The sequence below is a fragment of the Tachypleus tridentatus genome, chromosome 12 (assembly GCF_004210375.1).
Source record: "Tachypleus tridentatus isolate NWPU-2018 chromosome 12, ASM421037v1, whole genome shotgun sequence".
Taxonomy (NCBI): domain Eukaryota; kingdom Metazoa; phylum Arthropoda; class Merostomata; order Xiphosura; family Limulidae; genus Tachypleus; species Tachypleus tridentatus.
Window position 1 is genome coordinate 79,707,222 of NC_134836.1, and position 15,642 is coordinate 79,722,863.

Sequence of the window (15,642 nt, forward strand, 5' to 3'; positions counted from 1 at the left end):
CTTTACAGGAAGAAGAAACGGACATTTCTACCTCTACCAACTTTGAAAACTGGTTAAAACTTTGAATGTCTGTTAGACATCCTAGCGGAAGTAATGAGGTAAAATATATACATCTACTAGTTTTTTCTTGTTCACTGAAAACTTTCAATATCTCTCACTCTTTGTTTGCGAGTCGAGCACCCTAACCTGTCAAGCATATTTAAGGTTTTCTACAGGGAAAAAAGTGCACTGCTGAAAACTGAAAAAATGAAACAACCCATAAATTACCTATATCAGATGAGACAACATGGTATAGTAAAGAACTTGTAATATTCTCAACTGTTACGGTAAGTAATTTCATAGAAGGAAATCTTATTCAACAAGAATATAAAGTATGTGTACCGCCAACAAGGAAACAAACAAGATATTTCAATATCATTGTTTACCGTCAGACACAAGTTTATTATTTTTATAGTGGTTTATCAACGTCCATACCACCCTGCAAGTATCAACTACCTAGTGTTATATAATCAACACACCTAGCTACTGGACATTGCCCACGTATTTAGCAACACACCAGGTTATTGGACATTAACTATATATTTACCAAGACACCTGGTTACTAGACATTGCCCATATATTTACCAACACACCTGGTTACTGGACATTGCCCATATATTTACCAACATACCTGGTCACTGGACATTGCCCATATATTTACCAACATACCTGGTTACTGGACATTGCCCATATATTTACCAACACACCTGGTTACTGGGATTTGCATTCCCTTGCTTGTTAATATAAGGAGCTGAAACTACAGATAAACTATTTGATGTTCTTTCTGGTTCCTCTTGCTCTATAATGTCCTCTGCCTGAAATTCTTCATCTTGCTGTGAAACCTCATTTCCAGCGTCTGTATCTGTGACTATCTCTGTGGAATAGTCTTGAGGACTCACAATCAGCACTTCTGGTGTGAGTTTCCGGTTGGAGTTTTCTTGAAGACACTGTGGGCATTCTTCGTTATCATACTCCTCTGTATATGAAGAGCAACAGCTACAGTAAGAATCACAACTGCTGCAAGATGTCATTTCTAAACCTTTTGCATCGCTAACACTACTAGCAGTGTCCTCCGTGCACGTGCAAGTCGAAGAGCTTGTTTCTTTGCATCTTGTGCAACTGCATGTTGTTGATGAATTGTTAGCCTCTGTTATTGTTCCTTGATCTGAAACAGATGGAGATGATATCAAGGTTGATCTTGCACTGGAATCTGTTGTTGTTCCTTGATCTGAAACAGATGGAGATGACATCGTAGTTGGCTTTCCATTGGCATCTATCGTTCTTCCTTGGTTCGAAGCAGATATAGATGATATCTTGGTTGGCTTTCCATTGGTATCTGTCATTGTTCCTCGGTCTATACCAGATGGAGATGACGTCATGATCAATCTTCCATTAACCTTGTGGAATTCAGATGCATTTTCATCAACATTGTTGTGCTTAGAAATGACACCATTTTCACAGTGTTCAGAGGAGGGCATATAGCTACTTTCTTTATTCTCATTTGGATAAATTGCAAGCTCACCAAATGCAAGGTTTGAGGGAGAAATTATTTTACAGGTTGTTTTCTCAAGTTCAGGGCTAATGAGGGCTAACTCTGGTTCATATGCAGTTAATTCCTGCTCTGAGGTACTGTTAAAAGTGTTTCTTTGTTTTAATTCATTTTCTGTACATAGATTTTCCAGATTACAAGTAATATGTTTTTTCTTTTGTTGTTTATCTTGTTTCTTTGCGCTATTTTTTGTTTTAACTGGATTGGTAGACGATTGATGGCCTAATGGTAAAACGCCATTGTTATCCCAAGGAACACTTTCATTTTTAACAAAATCGTCAACTCTTTCTTTGCGTGTCATTTCGTCATAATGAAGTTGTTTCTTACTGGAGTTTTTCAAGGATTTGCTTTTTCTCCCAACTTTGTTGTATTTTCTAATACCATCACCAGGTGATGCTGTAGAAAAGATTCTGGATTCTTTGTCGGAATGTACAAATAATCTTCGTTTAGCTGTTTTAAGGTGAGACGAAAAAATAAAATTTAGTACTTAACTACAAAAAATATGCTTTTAACACTTTTTTTTTATAAAATATAAGAATTCGCCAATATTCATACTTGAATAAAAAGGAATAAAGGTTTTTGTAAAACATTAACCATTTAAAATTGTCGTAATAAGTTATTTGATTTCCAACATCAACAGTATTATCTTTCATAACTTCGTAGTTTCATCGATTATTTCAGACAAATAAACAAACACGCTAAAAACAGTTTTATAACGATTTCAAAATAAATACGAAACGTTTCTCTCACTTTTCTTGTTGTTCCGTTTGGTGAGAGAAGTTTCAAAATATGTCAAGTCGCAACTGCATTCGGAAGAAGAGCACGAGATATTGTCATGTGAATCCGAGTTCCGTCGCTTGGAGCCGCCATCGTTGACAAAAGGATGCATGGCTGAATCGAAATAAAATATACAAATTTCATAAAGTTATATACAGTGAAGTCCTATCAAGTCCATCTTATTTAAATAAAGTTCTATCAAGTTTATCTTATTTAACTACAGTCCTATCAAGCTTATCTTGTTTAACTAAAGTTCTATCAAGTTTATCTTGTTTAATTAAAGTCCCATCAGGTTTATCTTCGTAACTAAAGTCCTGTCTTATTTACTGTAGCTCTATCAAGGGCTTTTATTTGAACCTTTTTGCTGTCAGTATCTGCTTGTGTTTTGGTGAACGTTCTTGAAGCAGATGTAACGTGTCTAATTAAATAACAACATTTTGGTATTTTGAGATCGTTTATTTTTAGTACTAACAGCAATATTCTAACAAGTTGAACACTATAACAACAGTAGATGTCTATCTTATTACAAGTCACAGGTTTTACAGTAAGGAAGAACGTTATTGAAACATTTACGACGTTTCGATCGTTCTCAAGTATTCGTGTGATCGCACCAATGACCGAAACATCGTACCTGTTTTAATAATATTTTCCTTACTTTAAAACCTGACTTGTAATAAAATAATATTTAGAACCAGTATGTGAACTAGAAACAAATCTATTCAATTTACTATTTCCTCAACAGTTGAACAGAGTAAATATTGTAACAACGTTTGAATAAGGTAGATGTCATCACAGCAGTTGAGCAAGAATATTATTGTAATATAACAAAGTATATATTTAAACAAAATAATTGCTCACCGTTTTGAAAGTCTGCTAGCTCTGTTTCTGTTTGAACACACCTATCCTTTACCGTGTGACGCCGATAAGAAAGGAATTTCTGAAAGAAATTATTCTAATGATTAAACAATTATGAAATTACATTTAAAAAAATGATTTTGAGGAATAATCGTCAAACACTGCTTACCATTCTAACATGAGCAAAAATCACATGAACAAAAACAAAACTGACGTTTATATGATTACGGGGGGTTTAGTATGCTATAACGAAACGATTTTTAATATGCGGATCAGCAAGTGAGATTATTAACATGTTCTCAGATAACATATTTAAAATGATCTCTGTCTGGGATATTCATTGCACTCAGTGGCATTAGATAATGAAAGAATGTGGATCAACTTGGGTGTTAGGACCATTCATAAAAAGACCTGCTAAAAGTTGAATCTCAGCTGTGATAAGCAAAGTTTAGCATCTCGTGACAGGTGAAAATACATGAAGACAACATTCAGCAGCAAAAGCTTTTAACATGTTCTAGACAAAAACAAACAAACAAAACAGTATGCAACATATTCAAGAAAAGTCTATGTCTGGGAAAACAACACAAGTTGTTTTCATGACGTATTCACCATTTGAAGTGCCTTTCGATTTATTTGCGATCATAATGTTGAAATAAACACTGAGAAACCATCTTCCCTGTACCTAATATGGATTATGGAAAGCATGCAACGAGCAGTGGTGTGCTTTTAATATGACAGATCACAATGGAGACTTTTTTAATTGAAACTACATTGGCTATTCACAAAATCCACAGCCGTCAGATAAAGCATGACTGGACAGAAGAACATAGACTGTAATGACGTGGTTCATCTCCAAAATAATTTGAATATAACATATTCAAACTCGAAGTTGTTTCAACTTCTTGTAGAAATCATCGGTTTATATTATGCAAAAAAGTCAATCAACTTGTCGATCGGTAGTTGGTGTAATCAGGAGCTTGCACACAAAGATGAACTCCACAGACGTTACTATCCAATTTAAAATGAGCGATAAAACATGTAACTATTGACGTAGCTTAGTTATACAAAAAAACACTTAGGGTTAAGTTACGTCACTCAAACTGACAAAGGTGTTTAACCCCATACTTAGTAAATGCACTGACCTTTACTTAAAACGATATACTTACCGCTTTACCACGATTTCTGATTGGTGGCGCAGTTTTGATTCGTGGTAGGCGCTTTTTACTGCCTCCAGATGGCACTTTATTGAATGGCAATCCTTGACAATTTGTACTGCGATATCCTGGCCACATTCTGAAGCTTGGTCTGGAACATTATTATAGAACCGTTCAGCAACTTTTTAATTCTAGTACGACCACTGAAGTTAGTTTTAAGCAGTCCTTTCTGGATTTTTATAGTTGCTGTATATTCAAATATAGGTTACATTCGTGCAAGATATTTCGTTCTTACTAACATACACGTAACTTCAAGAAATTATTACTGTTGACACATGATATAATTCAAACTGTTAATTAGATCGTACATGCCATTAGTAATTCTAAAATCTTATTACGAATGAAAAATACATCACTTGCTCCGAGTGCCATCTAGTAGAGAACAGCGCAAACCGTCTCCACCTTTAGTCGCTGGCGTTCCCTGAAAAGTAAACATTATGGCAGTTGAGGCTGGTTTAATGCTATAGGTAAGTAAGTTTAGAACGTGTATTGCGAGTTCTAAATTAATAACAACGGAGAGTTAAGTTAGATGTTAGTGTTAGCAGAAGGATTTGAGAAATATCTCTTATTTATGAACGCGGATGGTCCACTAATAGCTTCGCATGTGGTCTTTAATTTTTTTTCAATACTGATCATTCAAAATAACAGGAGACACAAACAGCAAAAGTTTTTTAAATACTTATCGATAGAGACAAAAATTACCGTTAAAAACACCTCACTCAACATTAGATAAGACATGTAATATTTCTAAATATAGAAGGTTTAAAAATCCTCAATTTAAAATTACAAAAACCTTATTGTCAATATTGGAAAGTACTATAAAAATAAGTTACTTCGTGATGTACCTTTGAAGTAAGAAATTCAAGTCGTAATTTATCTTGTACATGAGGCAGACTTTCACCACTCTAAATCAACGAAAAACATGTTGTAATACATAGTAAACACAAGCATGTATAAACAGTCACGTGATAACATTGCATGAAAACACCAGTCACGTGATTACATTAAAACACCAGTCAACAGTCACGTGATGATATTACATTAAAACACCATTCAACGCTTATTTGATAATTTTACATAATCAACAGTCACGTGATAATATTACAAAAAAAACACCAGTCAATAGTTACATAATATTACATAAAGCCTGATACAAGTGACTGAAGTGTATTATAATTTAAACAACAAGACCTATTCAGCATAGTCACAATAATATTAAATAATAGATAAGTTTTATACCTCTTTCCTGTCGGTCACACTTTCTTTATTCAGGATACATTCCTGCCAAACAACAAACCTGACATGAACATACATTTTGTTTTATTTAACAACGTTATAAATAGAGTAAATAACTTGGCTATGAACGTCTGAATGTTCGATTATTTCATTTACAATCTGTGTACCTTCCGTGAGCCTGAATAGGAAAAACAATAACATATAAATAAGATATTTCAAACAAACAATGTCACTGATGATCGTAAGGTTTAGTTCCTGTAATTCATGTGTAACTTCACCACACGCGAGTATCAAACACATGTAACTCACCACACCTGAGTGCTTACAAAACTCGTGTGGTTTTATACCTTAAAACTAACACATTATTTTATATTCAGAAAAGTTTTCTAACTTGGGTTACATTTAATTAGTTTTCTTGCTGTATTATTTATCATTAATTTCTATCTTATATCTTGAGTTTTTCATGAACATTAATGATACAAGGATAATAATTTGGTTTAACTTTAAAAATATCGTACCGTAGCGACAAGAAGTTTAGTTGCCATAGTTACCAGGCGTTCTGCCTCTCCTCGTTGTACGCTACCAACTCGTTCTTGACTTCTGTTAGATATAATAATTAACACATAATTGTAATAATATGTAATATATAATTACAACATCATCTGTTTAACTTTACGGCATAAATTAATTTCTTATATAATCTCTTTTACTATACCCACCACACAAAAGCTATAGCAATATTTACGTAGTTATGATTTAAGACACTAGATGACAGAGTTAATGAGCTTTTGCAGTATGTGGACTTGCGACCGAAAATTAAAAGGAAACGCTTTTGGTTTGGAATTTCGCACAAAGCTACTCGAGGGCTATCTGTGCTAGCCGTCCCTAATTTAGCAGTGTAAGACTAGAGGGAAGGCAGCTAGTCATCACCACCCACCGCCAACTCTTGGGCTACTCTTTTACCAACGAATAGTGGAATTGACCGTCACATTGTAACGCCCCCACGGCTGGGAGGGCGAGCATGTTTGGTGCGACCGGGATGCGAACCCGCGACCCTCAGATTACGAGTCGCACGCCTTAACACGCTTGGCCATGCTGGGCCAAAGGAAACGCTATCCCCAAATATAAAACTGAAATATTCTGTGTGTAAATACCTGGACTGTTAGGAGTTGATATTTTTTATACTACAGTTCTCAACTGGAACTAGTGTGTTAGTGTTTGGTACCACAGTTCTCTACTATATTTAACATGTAATTCATATTACTGGTAGCTCAGTTACAGTTTGTTTGTTGATAAGCACAAACCTACATAGTAGGCTCTTTGTGCTCTACACATCAAGGAAATCAAACCCGATATGTCTTCCGATTGGCCGGCGAGCCACTAACAGCGCTCGGGTACAGATCGAAAAAAAATAAATAAAAAACGGCATATAAGAACAACAGCAAGGTTTTATAACTGTCTTACATTAAGTTGATCCACAACTTCGTATATACTAGCAACGTTTTCTGTTATTGGTTGGGTTTTATTTTTGGATTATTTTGGTAAAGAAACACCTCAATAGTTCACTTCACTAAAGTGTAAAAAAAAACATCTTTTTCAATTTAAGTTAAACAAGCTTGCTCAGTTAACGCTCACTCTTAGGACTTAGTATATGTGTTAGTATAGCACATCTGCTCGCTTGCTGTGGTTTTCTAGTACGTACGGCACCTTCTGGTATCTTTAGCACAAAAACAGAGTCACTATTTACAACACTGAATCAACTAACTGACTCACAAACATATTCAGTCAAATAATATCTCAATAGTTCAAAGTCAACATAATTTACGAACAGAATGAACGATAATAACTGCCTTCACTAACTAGCTTAATAAACGATAAAAATACAATCATACCTGAATGACCCGTACAATTTCCTAAGTTTTCAAAAAATGTAAACGTTAAGCCACGCATTCATAACGTTACGTAAAACCATTTCTAGCGACATAACAATGCAAAAGTGGAAGTTAACATGTCAACTAGTTGACATATCAAAGTTCTTACTGAAATTCAGAGCACAAGCATAACTCTGTGCAATCAAATGTAAACATAATACTTCGTTAAAAATATATTTTCCAATGTAAGAAGTCAATTAACATATTAATTCTAACAAGATCCAACTCACACCTGGACACTGACTGAAACCCTCGTTGCTGTAGGCGGATGACAGAACTTCGGTGAAGGGGCTGGAAATCGGAGGTTTTAGATGTCAAATTTCGATGGTAGACCTGTCGATACACAATTTAGTTTGTAGCTGTATATAACGTTATAATATTATTTTAACAGCAGCAATTAAACATTCATATATACGCCAATCTGATCCCTGTCGTACCTAAGGTTCCATCCTTCCTAACAATAGATACACTACCGACATTCACCCATCCTTCCTAACAATAGATACACTACCGACATTCACCCATCCTTCCTAACAATAGATACACTACCGACATTCACCCAACCTTACTAACAATGGATACACTACCGACATTCACCCATCCTTCCTAACAATAGATACACTACCGACATTCACCCATCCTTCCTAACAAAAGATACACTACCGACATTCACCCATCCTTCCTAACAATAGATACACTACCGACATTCACCCATCCTTCTTAACAATAGATACACTACCGACATTCACCCATCCTTCTTAACAAAAGATACACTACTGATATTTACCCATTCTTCTTTCTCTGTCAGATAGTGGACCAAAGCCCTTTTGATCTGTTGTTCTCGTGGCAAAAGAATGGCTTTCTGTCGACAAAGTTAAGCGAAACTTCAAATTATTTCAGTAATGGTATAATTTTAAAGATACGTAAAATTCTACATTTTGCGTTAAGTTAGTTAAGTTATAGCGAATACTAAACTAATAATAAGAAACAAAGGTAAATAAATTAGTAACAAGAGGTAATAATTAGCTATATAAATATTGTGTAGGAAAATTACTAAAACTGTAAAATACTTAGGTAAAAAAGTGGATTGCTGATCCTTAAAAAGTTGGAAACTTATAACTATGAAAATACGGTTTAAACTCAAAGTTCCAGCGAAGTATTGGAAACCAATGGTCTAAAAATTGTTATAAAAAAATAAGACAACTACAACAGCTTAAGTAAGAAAAAACAAAAATGTTATCTGCTATTTTCACACACCTGTAATTTTGAGCCATAAAATACAGTAAAGAATAAACTGAAAATCCAACAAAATTTGCAATTAATTTAGTTTTTATAACAATTACGGAAATTTTACAAACATGTGACTAAAAAATATGGATATTTCGATTGCTAGGCCCTCTTTTATTCATAAGCTTTATTGACCAAACGTCGAGTGAAAGCATAATCAGTCTTAATACTTTTAGACATACTGAAATTTTAGAAATAAATTTTAACACAAGTTACGTCAATACTTGAAACGGTTTATAACCATTCGTATAAGTTTAACTGGAATATCCACAGTCGGAGCCCACTGGACCCCAACCAACAGCTCGCGTCCTAAAAAAGCCCAGAGGCATATCGAAAGGTTGTAATTTGTCGTTTTCATTATTCAATGACATCTTTGCTTTATACCTTTACCTAAAAGCTATTCTAAAAAGCTCGCACTTAAACAATTAATAAAAGTATGATATTTATTGCTTTACATTTTGATAGTGTGATTAACTTTTAAAATTTTGACTAAATTTGAGGAACTTATTATTTTATAAAAGTTTTTTATCCTTTATGGTGAAAAACTAATCAAAGCTCCTTAAGCGAGATCGCGCTGATCTAGTGCGATGCATCTTTTTCTTTCTTTATTTGACTGCTTAACATTTTCTTCGTTGTTGTTTAATCGTTTTCGATGTAATTGAGTTTTCCTCTGAATTTGATCATTCATAAAGGCTATAATTGAAAATGTATGTTGAGGGGGGAATCATGCTTGGTAATTCAGATTGAGGCCCGGCATGGCCAAGCGTGTTAAGGCGTGCGACTCGTAATCTGAGGGTCGCGGGTTCGCATCCCCGTCGCGCTAAACATGCTCGCCCTTTCAGCCGTGGGTGCGTTATAATGTGACGGTCAATCCCACTATTCGTTGGTAAAAGAGTAGCCAAAGAGTTGGCGGTGGGTGGAGATGACTAGCTGCCTTCCCTCTAGTCTTACACTGCTAAATTAGGGACGGCTAGCACAGATAGCCCTCGAGTAGTTTTGTGCGAAATTCAAAAACAAACAAAAATAATAATTCAGATTGATTGCAAAAATTATTCAAAAGCAATAAGGTTTACACGATATAGTTAGACTATAAGCTTAAATAAATTAATCTGTTTTTAAAATAATTTAAGCCACATTCTATAATACCTACAAGCTTAGAATTCCAAGTAATTATATTTATAATTATATAAGTGACGACAGTTCTTTCTCAAATCATGGATCTATTGAATATGGGGTTGGTGATCGTGTTAAACTGCTTTTAATAACGTTATTAAAAGAGGTTAAAACAGTAACAGTTTTATCACATTTGTTAGCATTTTCAATCTAAGACAAGCTAAGATTTAGAATTAAATAAGAAACTAACAATTAGAACAACAGATATTGTAAGTTCACGGAAATGACGAAAATATTCTTCATAATTTGTCGTTTTTAATATATCGCGTTCATGCAAGGCTTAAAGGTAAAATAACTCCAATTAATGCAAAATTTGATAACTAACGAATGAAATTTTCTTTGATGTATACAATGAATCTATGCACGCGTTAATTAGGCTTAACAATTTACGCTTTAAGTATTCAGTTAAAATTTGATAACTGAGTTCTTTTCACACACACACAAAAGCTGATGCACTCACTATAAATACATTTACTCAAAAGCTGTTCATTTTTATTTTTAAAACTGTTAATAAGTTTGCCATAACATTTCTCTATAAATATGGTTTCCAAAAACTCTTTTGATACAAGCTGATAAATTTGAATATTCCTTTTAAGTTAAGTATTCTAACATAAACCTACTGTTTCTACAATCAGACTCATTTCGATGATCGACCTTCTATTTTTGTACCATCAACTTATTTATTCTGAAAGCAGTTTTTTTTTTCATCTTTAATTTAAATCGCACGATATTTTTATTCAATAAAAGTTAAGATACCACAACGAAAACCAGTTGTTGCATATTTTATTTTACTGTTTTAACAAATGTATGACCACGACTAACATTTGTAATCAACACTGTAATAAACCTTCATATTTTGTGATACCTACTTAAACGTGCATAGAAATCATAGATAACTCTATAGAATACTGTTGTAAGCTGTATTTTTAATAATGTAATTCAAATGTCTAGAGTGGGATGCGGGTATTAATGTAGACTTCAGATCAAAATGTTTATTAACATAAGCCTGAAACTTATATATAAATTAAGGGAGATGAGACAAAGTGTTCTGGCACTTTGTAAAATGAATTGGTTTGTTTTACGTTTGTTAACGTCGTTTTTAATGTACTAGTATTTGAATTTTAAGTTTGTTGAAACGTTAAGATGAAAATAATTTATTAATGTTACGTTGACTGGACGTTGGATTATTTTTACTAAATAATTTAAAAGCAACTGCTAGCGAAATAACTACGCTACTACAATACGTTTATATCGTTCCTCTGTAACAAAGAGTGAAGAACTGAGATTTCGAGCACAAATGTTTGATCATGTAATAAGTGGACACTGATCAATCAAAAATATTATCGATTTCACACACACCTGGTCGAGATATCCCAGCAATGTCTGCGCATGTCCAGGACCAAGCAAGTGTTGGACACTTCTTTCGTGAAGTTTAAAGGAAATAACTTGATCTTGTAACCCCTATACCCGAAGACATATAAATTAATATACATATACTAAAAGAAACTCATAAAACATTTGCAGTCAAACTAGTATCATTATTGCAACAGAATTTTTTTTAAATACAGGATTTTTGTGATAATACAAAAAACTATAATACCAGATACTGAAAATGAAACAGATAATTCCCATTTTTCTTACACCTAACATTAGTTAAGCTATTATAATTAAGTATACCCTATATTCGATAAAGACAAAAAGAATAAACAGTGTAACTCGTATACGGTTTTTTACTTTAATTAAGGCTAATTAAAGCTGTCAACAAAGAAACTTGTTTGTTTGTTTGTTTTTTGGAATTTCGCACAAAGCTCCTCGAGGGTTATCTGTGCTAGCCGTCCCTAATTTAGTAGTGTAAGACTAGAGGGAAGGCAGCTAGTCATCACCACCCACCGCCATGTCTTTTACCAACGAATAGTGGGATTGACCGTCATATTATAACGCCCCCACGGCTGGGAGGGCGAGCATGTTTGGCGCGACTCTCAGATTACGAAGTGCACGCCTTAACGCGCTAGGCCATGCCGGGCCCAACAAAGAAACTTATATTGTTATTATTTATTTTGGTAAGTTTATTTTGTATAAAATGGCTACCCCCCTTTTGTTTACATCGGTTTAAATAAAGCACGCGCATTTTCAAGTCAGATATAAACTGAGAGTATCTTAATATATATATAATGTAACTTGTGATGTATATGTCTAAAACCCGGATGTCGGAACCGACCATACCGATCATACCTGGGTAATATTTTTATAACTAGGTGGTGTTTTTTTTTTATAGCTGGACAATAGATAAAACAATTGAAATTTCTACAAAATTACAAGTTTTAGAGTTAACCAATAAAAACTGCAAAAAAGGGGTAAGTTTCAAATATAAAACAATCAAAAACAAACTTAATTTTTCATAGTGAATATCTCATGAATGCTACAATGTAAAAGGTGAAATAATTCATGATGACGAAAAACTCTCTTGAAGTAAAAATGTATTTTAAAGACGGTTGGTATGGGTATTAAAACTTTAATTAAAATAGAGTACAAAACAACGTTTAGTAAACTGAAGATGACATAAGAAGGTCGAAACGTTGTTCTGTAACTTATTTTAATTAAAGTTTATTACCCATACCAGACGTCTTTAAAAAACATAAAAGCAAGGAACTTTCATAGATAATTGTGTCTAAAAGAAATACGTCAATGAAATCTACTCTCTGAAGCAATGCTTTGATGATAGCCCATTTTAAACTAAACTTTTAATAAAATCCTTTTTCTCATGGATGGTGAATATTATTGAATGTCAAACATGTGTACATTCTTGTAGGCCTCTAAGACAATTCCAGAAAGGGCCTAAGGCTCAATAATCTTCTGCAGGAACTGACGGTTATACCTGCCCAGAGGACGGGGCCAGTGATTGTAACATGTGCGTATACAGTATACCCTCACCTATTCGCGGTTCCCCATTCGCGGCCCCGCATATTCGCGGGTTAGGCTCTTAACCCAATCGCATCGTATGCCGGTATACCGGGCTAGCGTCATAACGTCATAAAAACGAAAAATTTTTTTCAATTATTATTGCAATACAGTACGTATTTTTTTTTATAAATGCATACACTGTATGTACAGTGCATATTTTTGTGACCGTGTATTAATAATGTTTTTAATTGCATATTATTACTGAATTGTATTGTACTGTATTATTATTACCTGAACTGTGCGTACTGTATTTATCTGTCTAAGTTTGCCTTTAAATTTGTTACACTTTCTGTCAATTCTAATACATGTGTTGTACGCATAGAAAATGACTTTACGGTACAGTAATACAGTATGGGTAACTATACTATGCGGTGTTACTGTCCTCCTGTACTTACGTTTCTTTTTGATTAAAATATTGTTGCAGTACAAAATTAAAATGTGTTTACATTATCATTACTACATAAGTGAAATACACGACTGCATGCAATATTACTACATTATTACTGTATTAATGAGTAAGAGTGTCTGGGAAGCATTTAGTACCGTATATAATCTCATACATAGAAGTTTTAAAACTGCATCCAATATTCGCGGTTTTTCGCTATTCGCGGGGGGTTAAAGAACGTAACCCCCGCGAATAGCGAGGGAATACTGTATATAAGAAATAAACAAGGTGAAATTGGAAGATAAATATTCTTTTTTATTATTTATTCTTTAATAAGTTTCTCTTCTGATAAATTTTCTTAAAGTGTGGAATAAAGCGCTTGTTTAAATTTCAATTTCTTTAAACCTTCAATTCGGTTATAAAATTATAAAATATAACATTTACACTGAATTAACTATTAAACAGTTCAGTTAAACCTAGTAGTTTGTTTGACAACAACTTGCTCAGCAGATATCCCGATGTGACTTTTCTTTAAGAAACAAACGAACAACAACTTGTTTCGAAATCAAAATTAACAACTCGATTACCTGTGGAAATTTAAAAATTATAAACACATAAATTAATATCTTGTAGATACGTTTAAATAATGAAGTTAAACAAACCTCAGAATTATTTTTTTCCACTTTATATCATGTTTTACAAGAGAAAAAAAAACTAGAAAAAATAAGTTAACAGAATTCACAGGTTCGACTAAAATATTTATACCAAAAGTCTTAACCGTTTTCGATTTTTAAGGTTTTGTTACGTACAACTTAAACGTTACACAGCAAGGCCCAACATGGCTAGATGATTAAGGCCCTTGGCTCATAATCCAAAGGTTGCGGGTTCGAATCCCCGTCACACTAAACATGCTCACCCTTTCAGCCGTGGGGCGTTATAATTTATCGGTCAATCCCACTATTCGTTGGTAAATGAGTAGCCCAAGAGCTGGCGGTGGGTGGTGATGACTAGCTGCCTTCACTAAAGTCTTACACTGCTCAATTAGGAATGGCTAGTGCAAATAGCCCTCGTGTAGCTCTGCGCGAAATTAAAAAACAAACAAACTTACCCTCTTCCCCTTTATTATAACACACGATTAGTATTATTTTTGTAGTCTAGCCTGAACAAGCCAGTTCATGCATAGAATAAATGAGTATAGAAGAAATTTGGTTTTATTTCTGTCGAAACTATTTTAGTTTGTTTTATAATGTTACAGTATTGATTAAATAAGAAACATATTTTTTATTCATTGATTTAAGTTAGTCCTACAATTCTCACATTAAATTATCCTTTACCTACGTTGTGATAAACGTGGTCTTTTTTTTAATATGTCTGTTTTATCGACTTAAGACCTACACGTCATTGTTTTCCCACTATGGAGATTAATAATTTAGAACGATATCTACGCCCATCAGAGAAGGTTATCAGTTTTAGACTGTTCGGTGCGTATGTGGAGCCGGTCAATAAGGGAATTTTCTCGTGGATGCTTTTAAAAAACCAGGTGATTATTTAACAAAAGGAAAGTCAAGCAGAGAAATTAACACATTCGACCAAGAGGTTTGTTATTTAAAAAGTGGAATAAAAGTAAAAGGACAACACACATTTGTACATGTATTTTCGTGTGTTGCGTAACTAGTTTCCTTGTATGCCGAACAAGCAAAGTTTCACAGAGGTAATGATGCCCCATTTCACAAGAACAGGGAACTGGAACTTGTGGACAGGAACAGTGTGACTGAGGCTATTTCTCAATGTAATCTGTACGTGTAGAAATATGTACGTTTGTGTGACTGAGACCATTTTTCGGTGTAAAGTTGAAGTTTCTGTGTTTGTTGTGTTCGTGTGACTAAGAAAGCCAGATAAAAACGAAGTGTGAATGTAAAAGGAAATTTCATGATTAAAAAAATCCAAAAATACATTTCAATGTTCTTTTGTGAGTGATATTTTTAATGTTGTAATTTACTGGCGAGAAATATTTAGGATTCGACGTCAAGTTTCATTCTAACAGATTCCAATGTAGGATTATAAATATAACGTTCCAAGAAGCGTCGTTAAAAGTTAATTAGAAAGTGAGTTGAAAGATAATTAAGAAGGTGGTAGATAGAATTATTTAAAGATGGAGTTTGAATCAGTAGATGGCCCCCAGTGGCTCAGCGGTACGTCTGCGGACTTACAACGCTAAAAACCGGGTTTCGATAC

General features: G+C 33.9%; 1 protein-coding gene across 4 annotated transcripts in view; it reads right to left on the bottom strand.

The window, feature by feature from the left end:
• LOC143233758 (uncharacterized) overlaps positions 1-15,642 on the bottom strand; it is a 57,980-nt gene that overhangs the window by 13,095 nt on the left and 29,243 nt on the right. For 3 of the 4 annotated variants that reach the window (XM_076470366.1, XM_076470365.1, XM_076470367.1), the window contains 11 exons: positions 11,421-11,522; positions 8,389-8,463; positions 7,834-7,934; positions 6,189-6,270; positions 5,674-5,715; positions 5,280-5,339; positions 4,791-4,855; positions 4,387-4,525; positions 3,224-3,302; positions 2,339-2,479; positions 747-2,038 (listed from right to left, as the gene is read on the bottom strand). In XM_076470366.1, coding sequence (XP_076326481.1) covers positions 747-2,038; positions 2,339-2,479; positions 3,224-3,302; positions 4,387-4,525; positions 4,791-4,855; positions 5,280-5,339; positions 5,674-5,715; positions 6,189-6,270; positions 7,834-7,934; positions 8,389-8,463; positions 11,421-11,522 — 2,178 coding nt within the window. Of the gene's footprint in view, positions 1-746; positions 2,039-2,338; positions 2,480-3,223; positions 3,303-4,386; positions 4,526-4,790; positions 4,856-5,279; positions 5,340-5,673; positions 5,716-6,188; positions 6,271-7,831; positions 7,935-8,388; positions 8,464-11,420; positions 11,523-15,642 lie in introns of those variants that run through there. The other variant, XM_076470368.1, reaches the window with a different exon arrangement.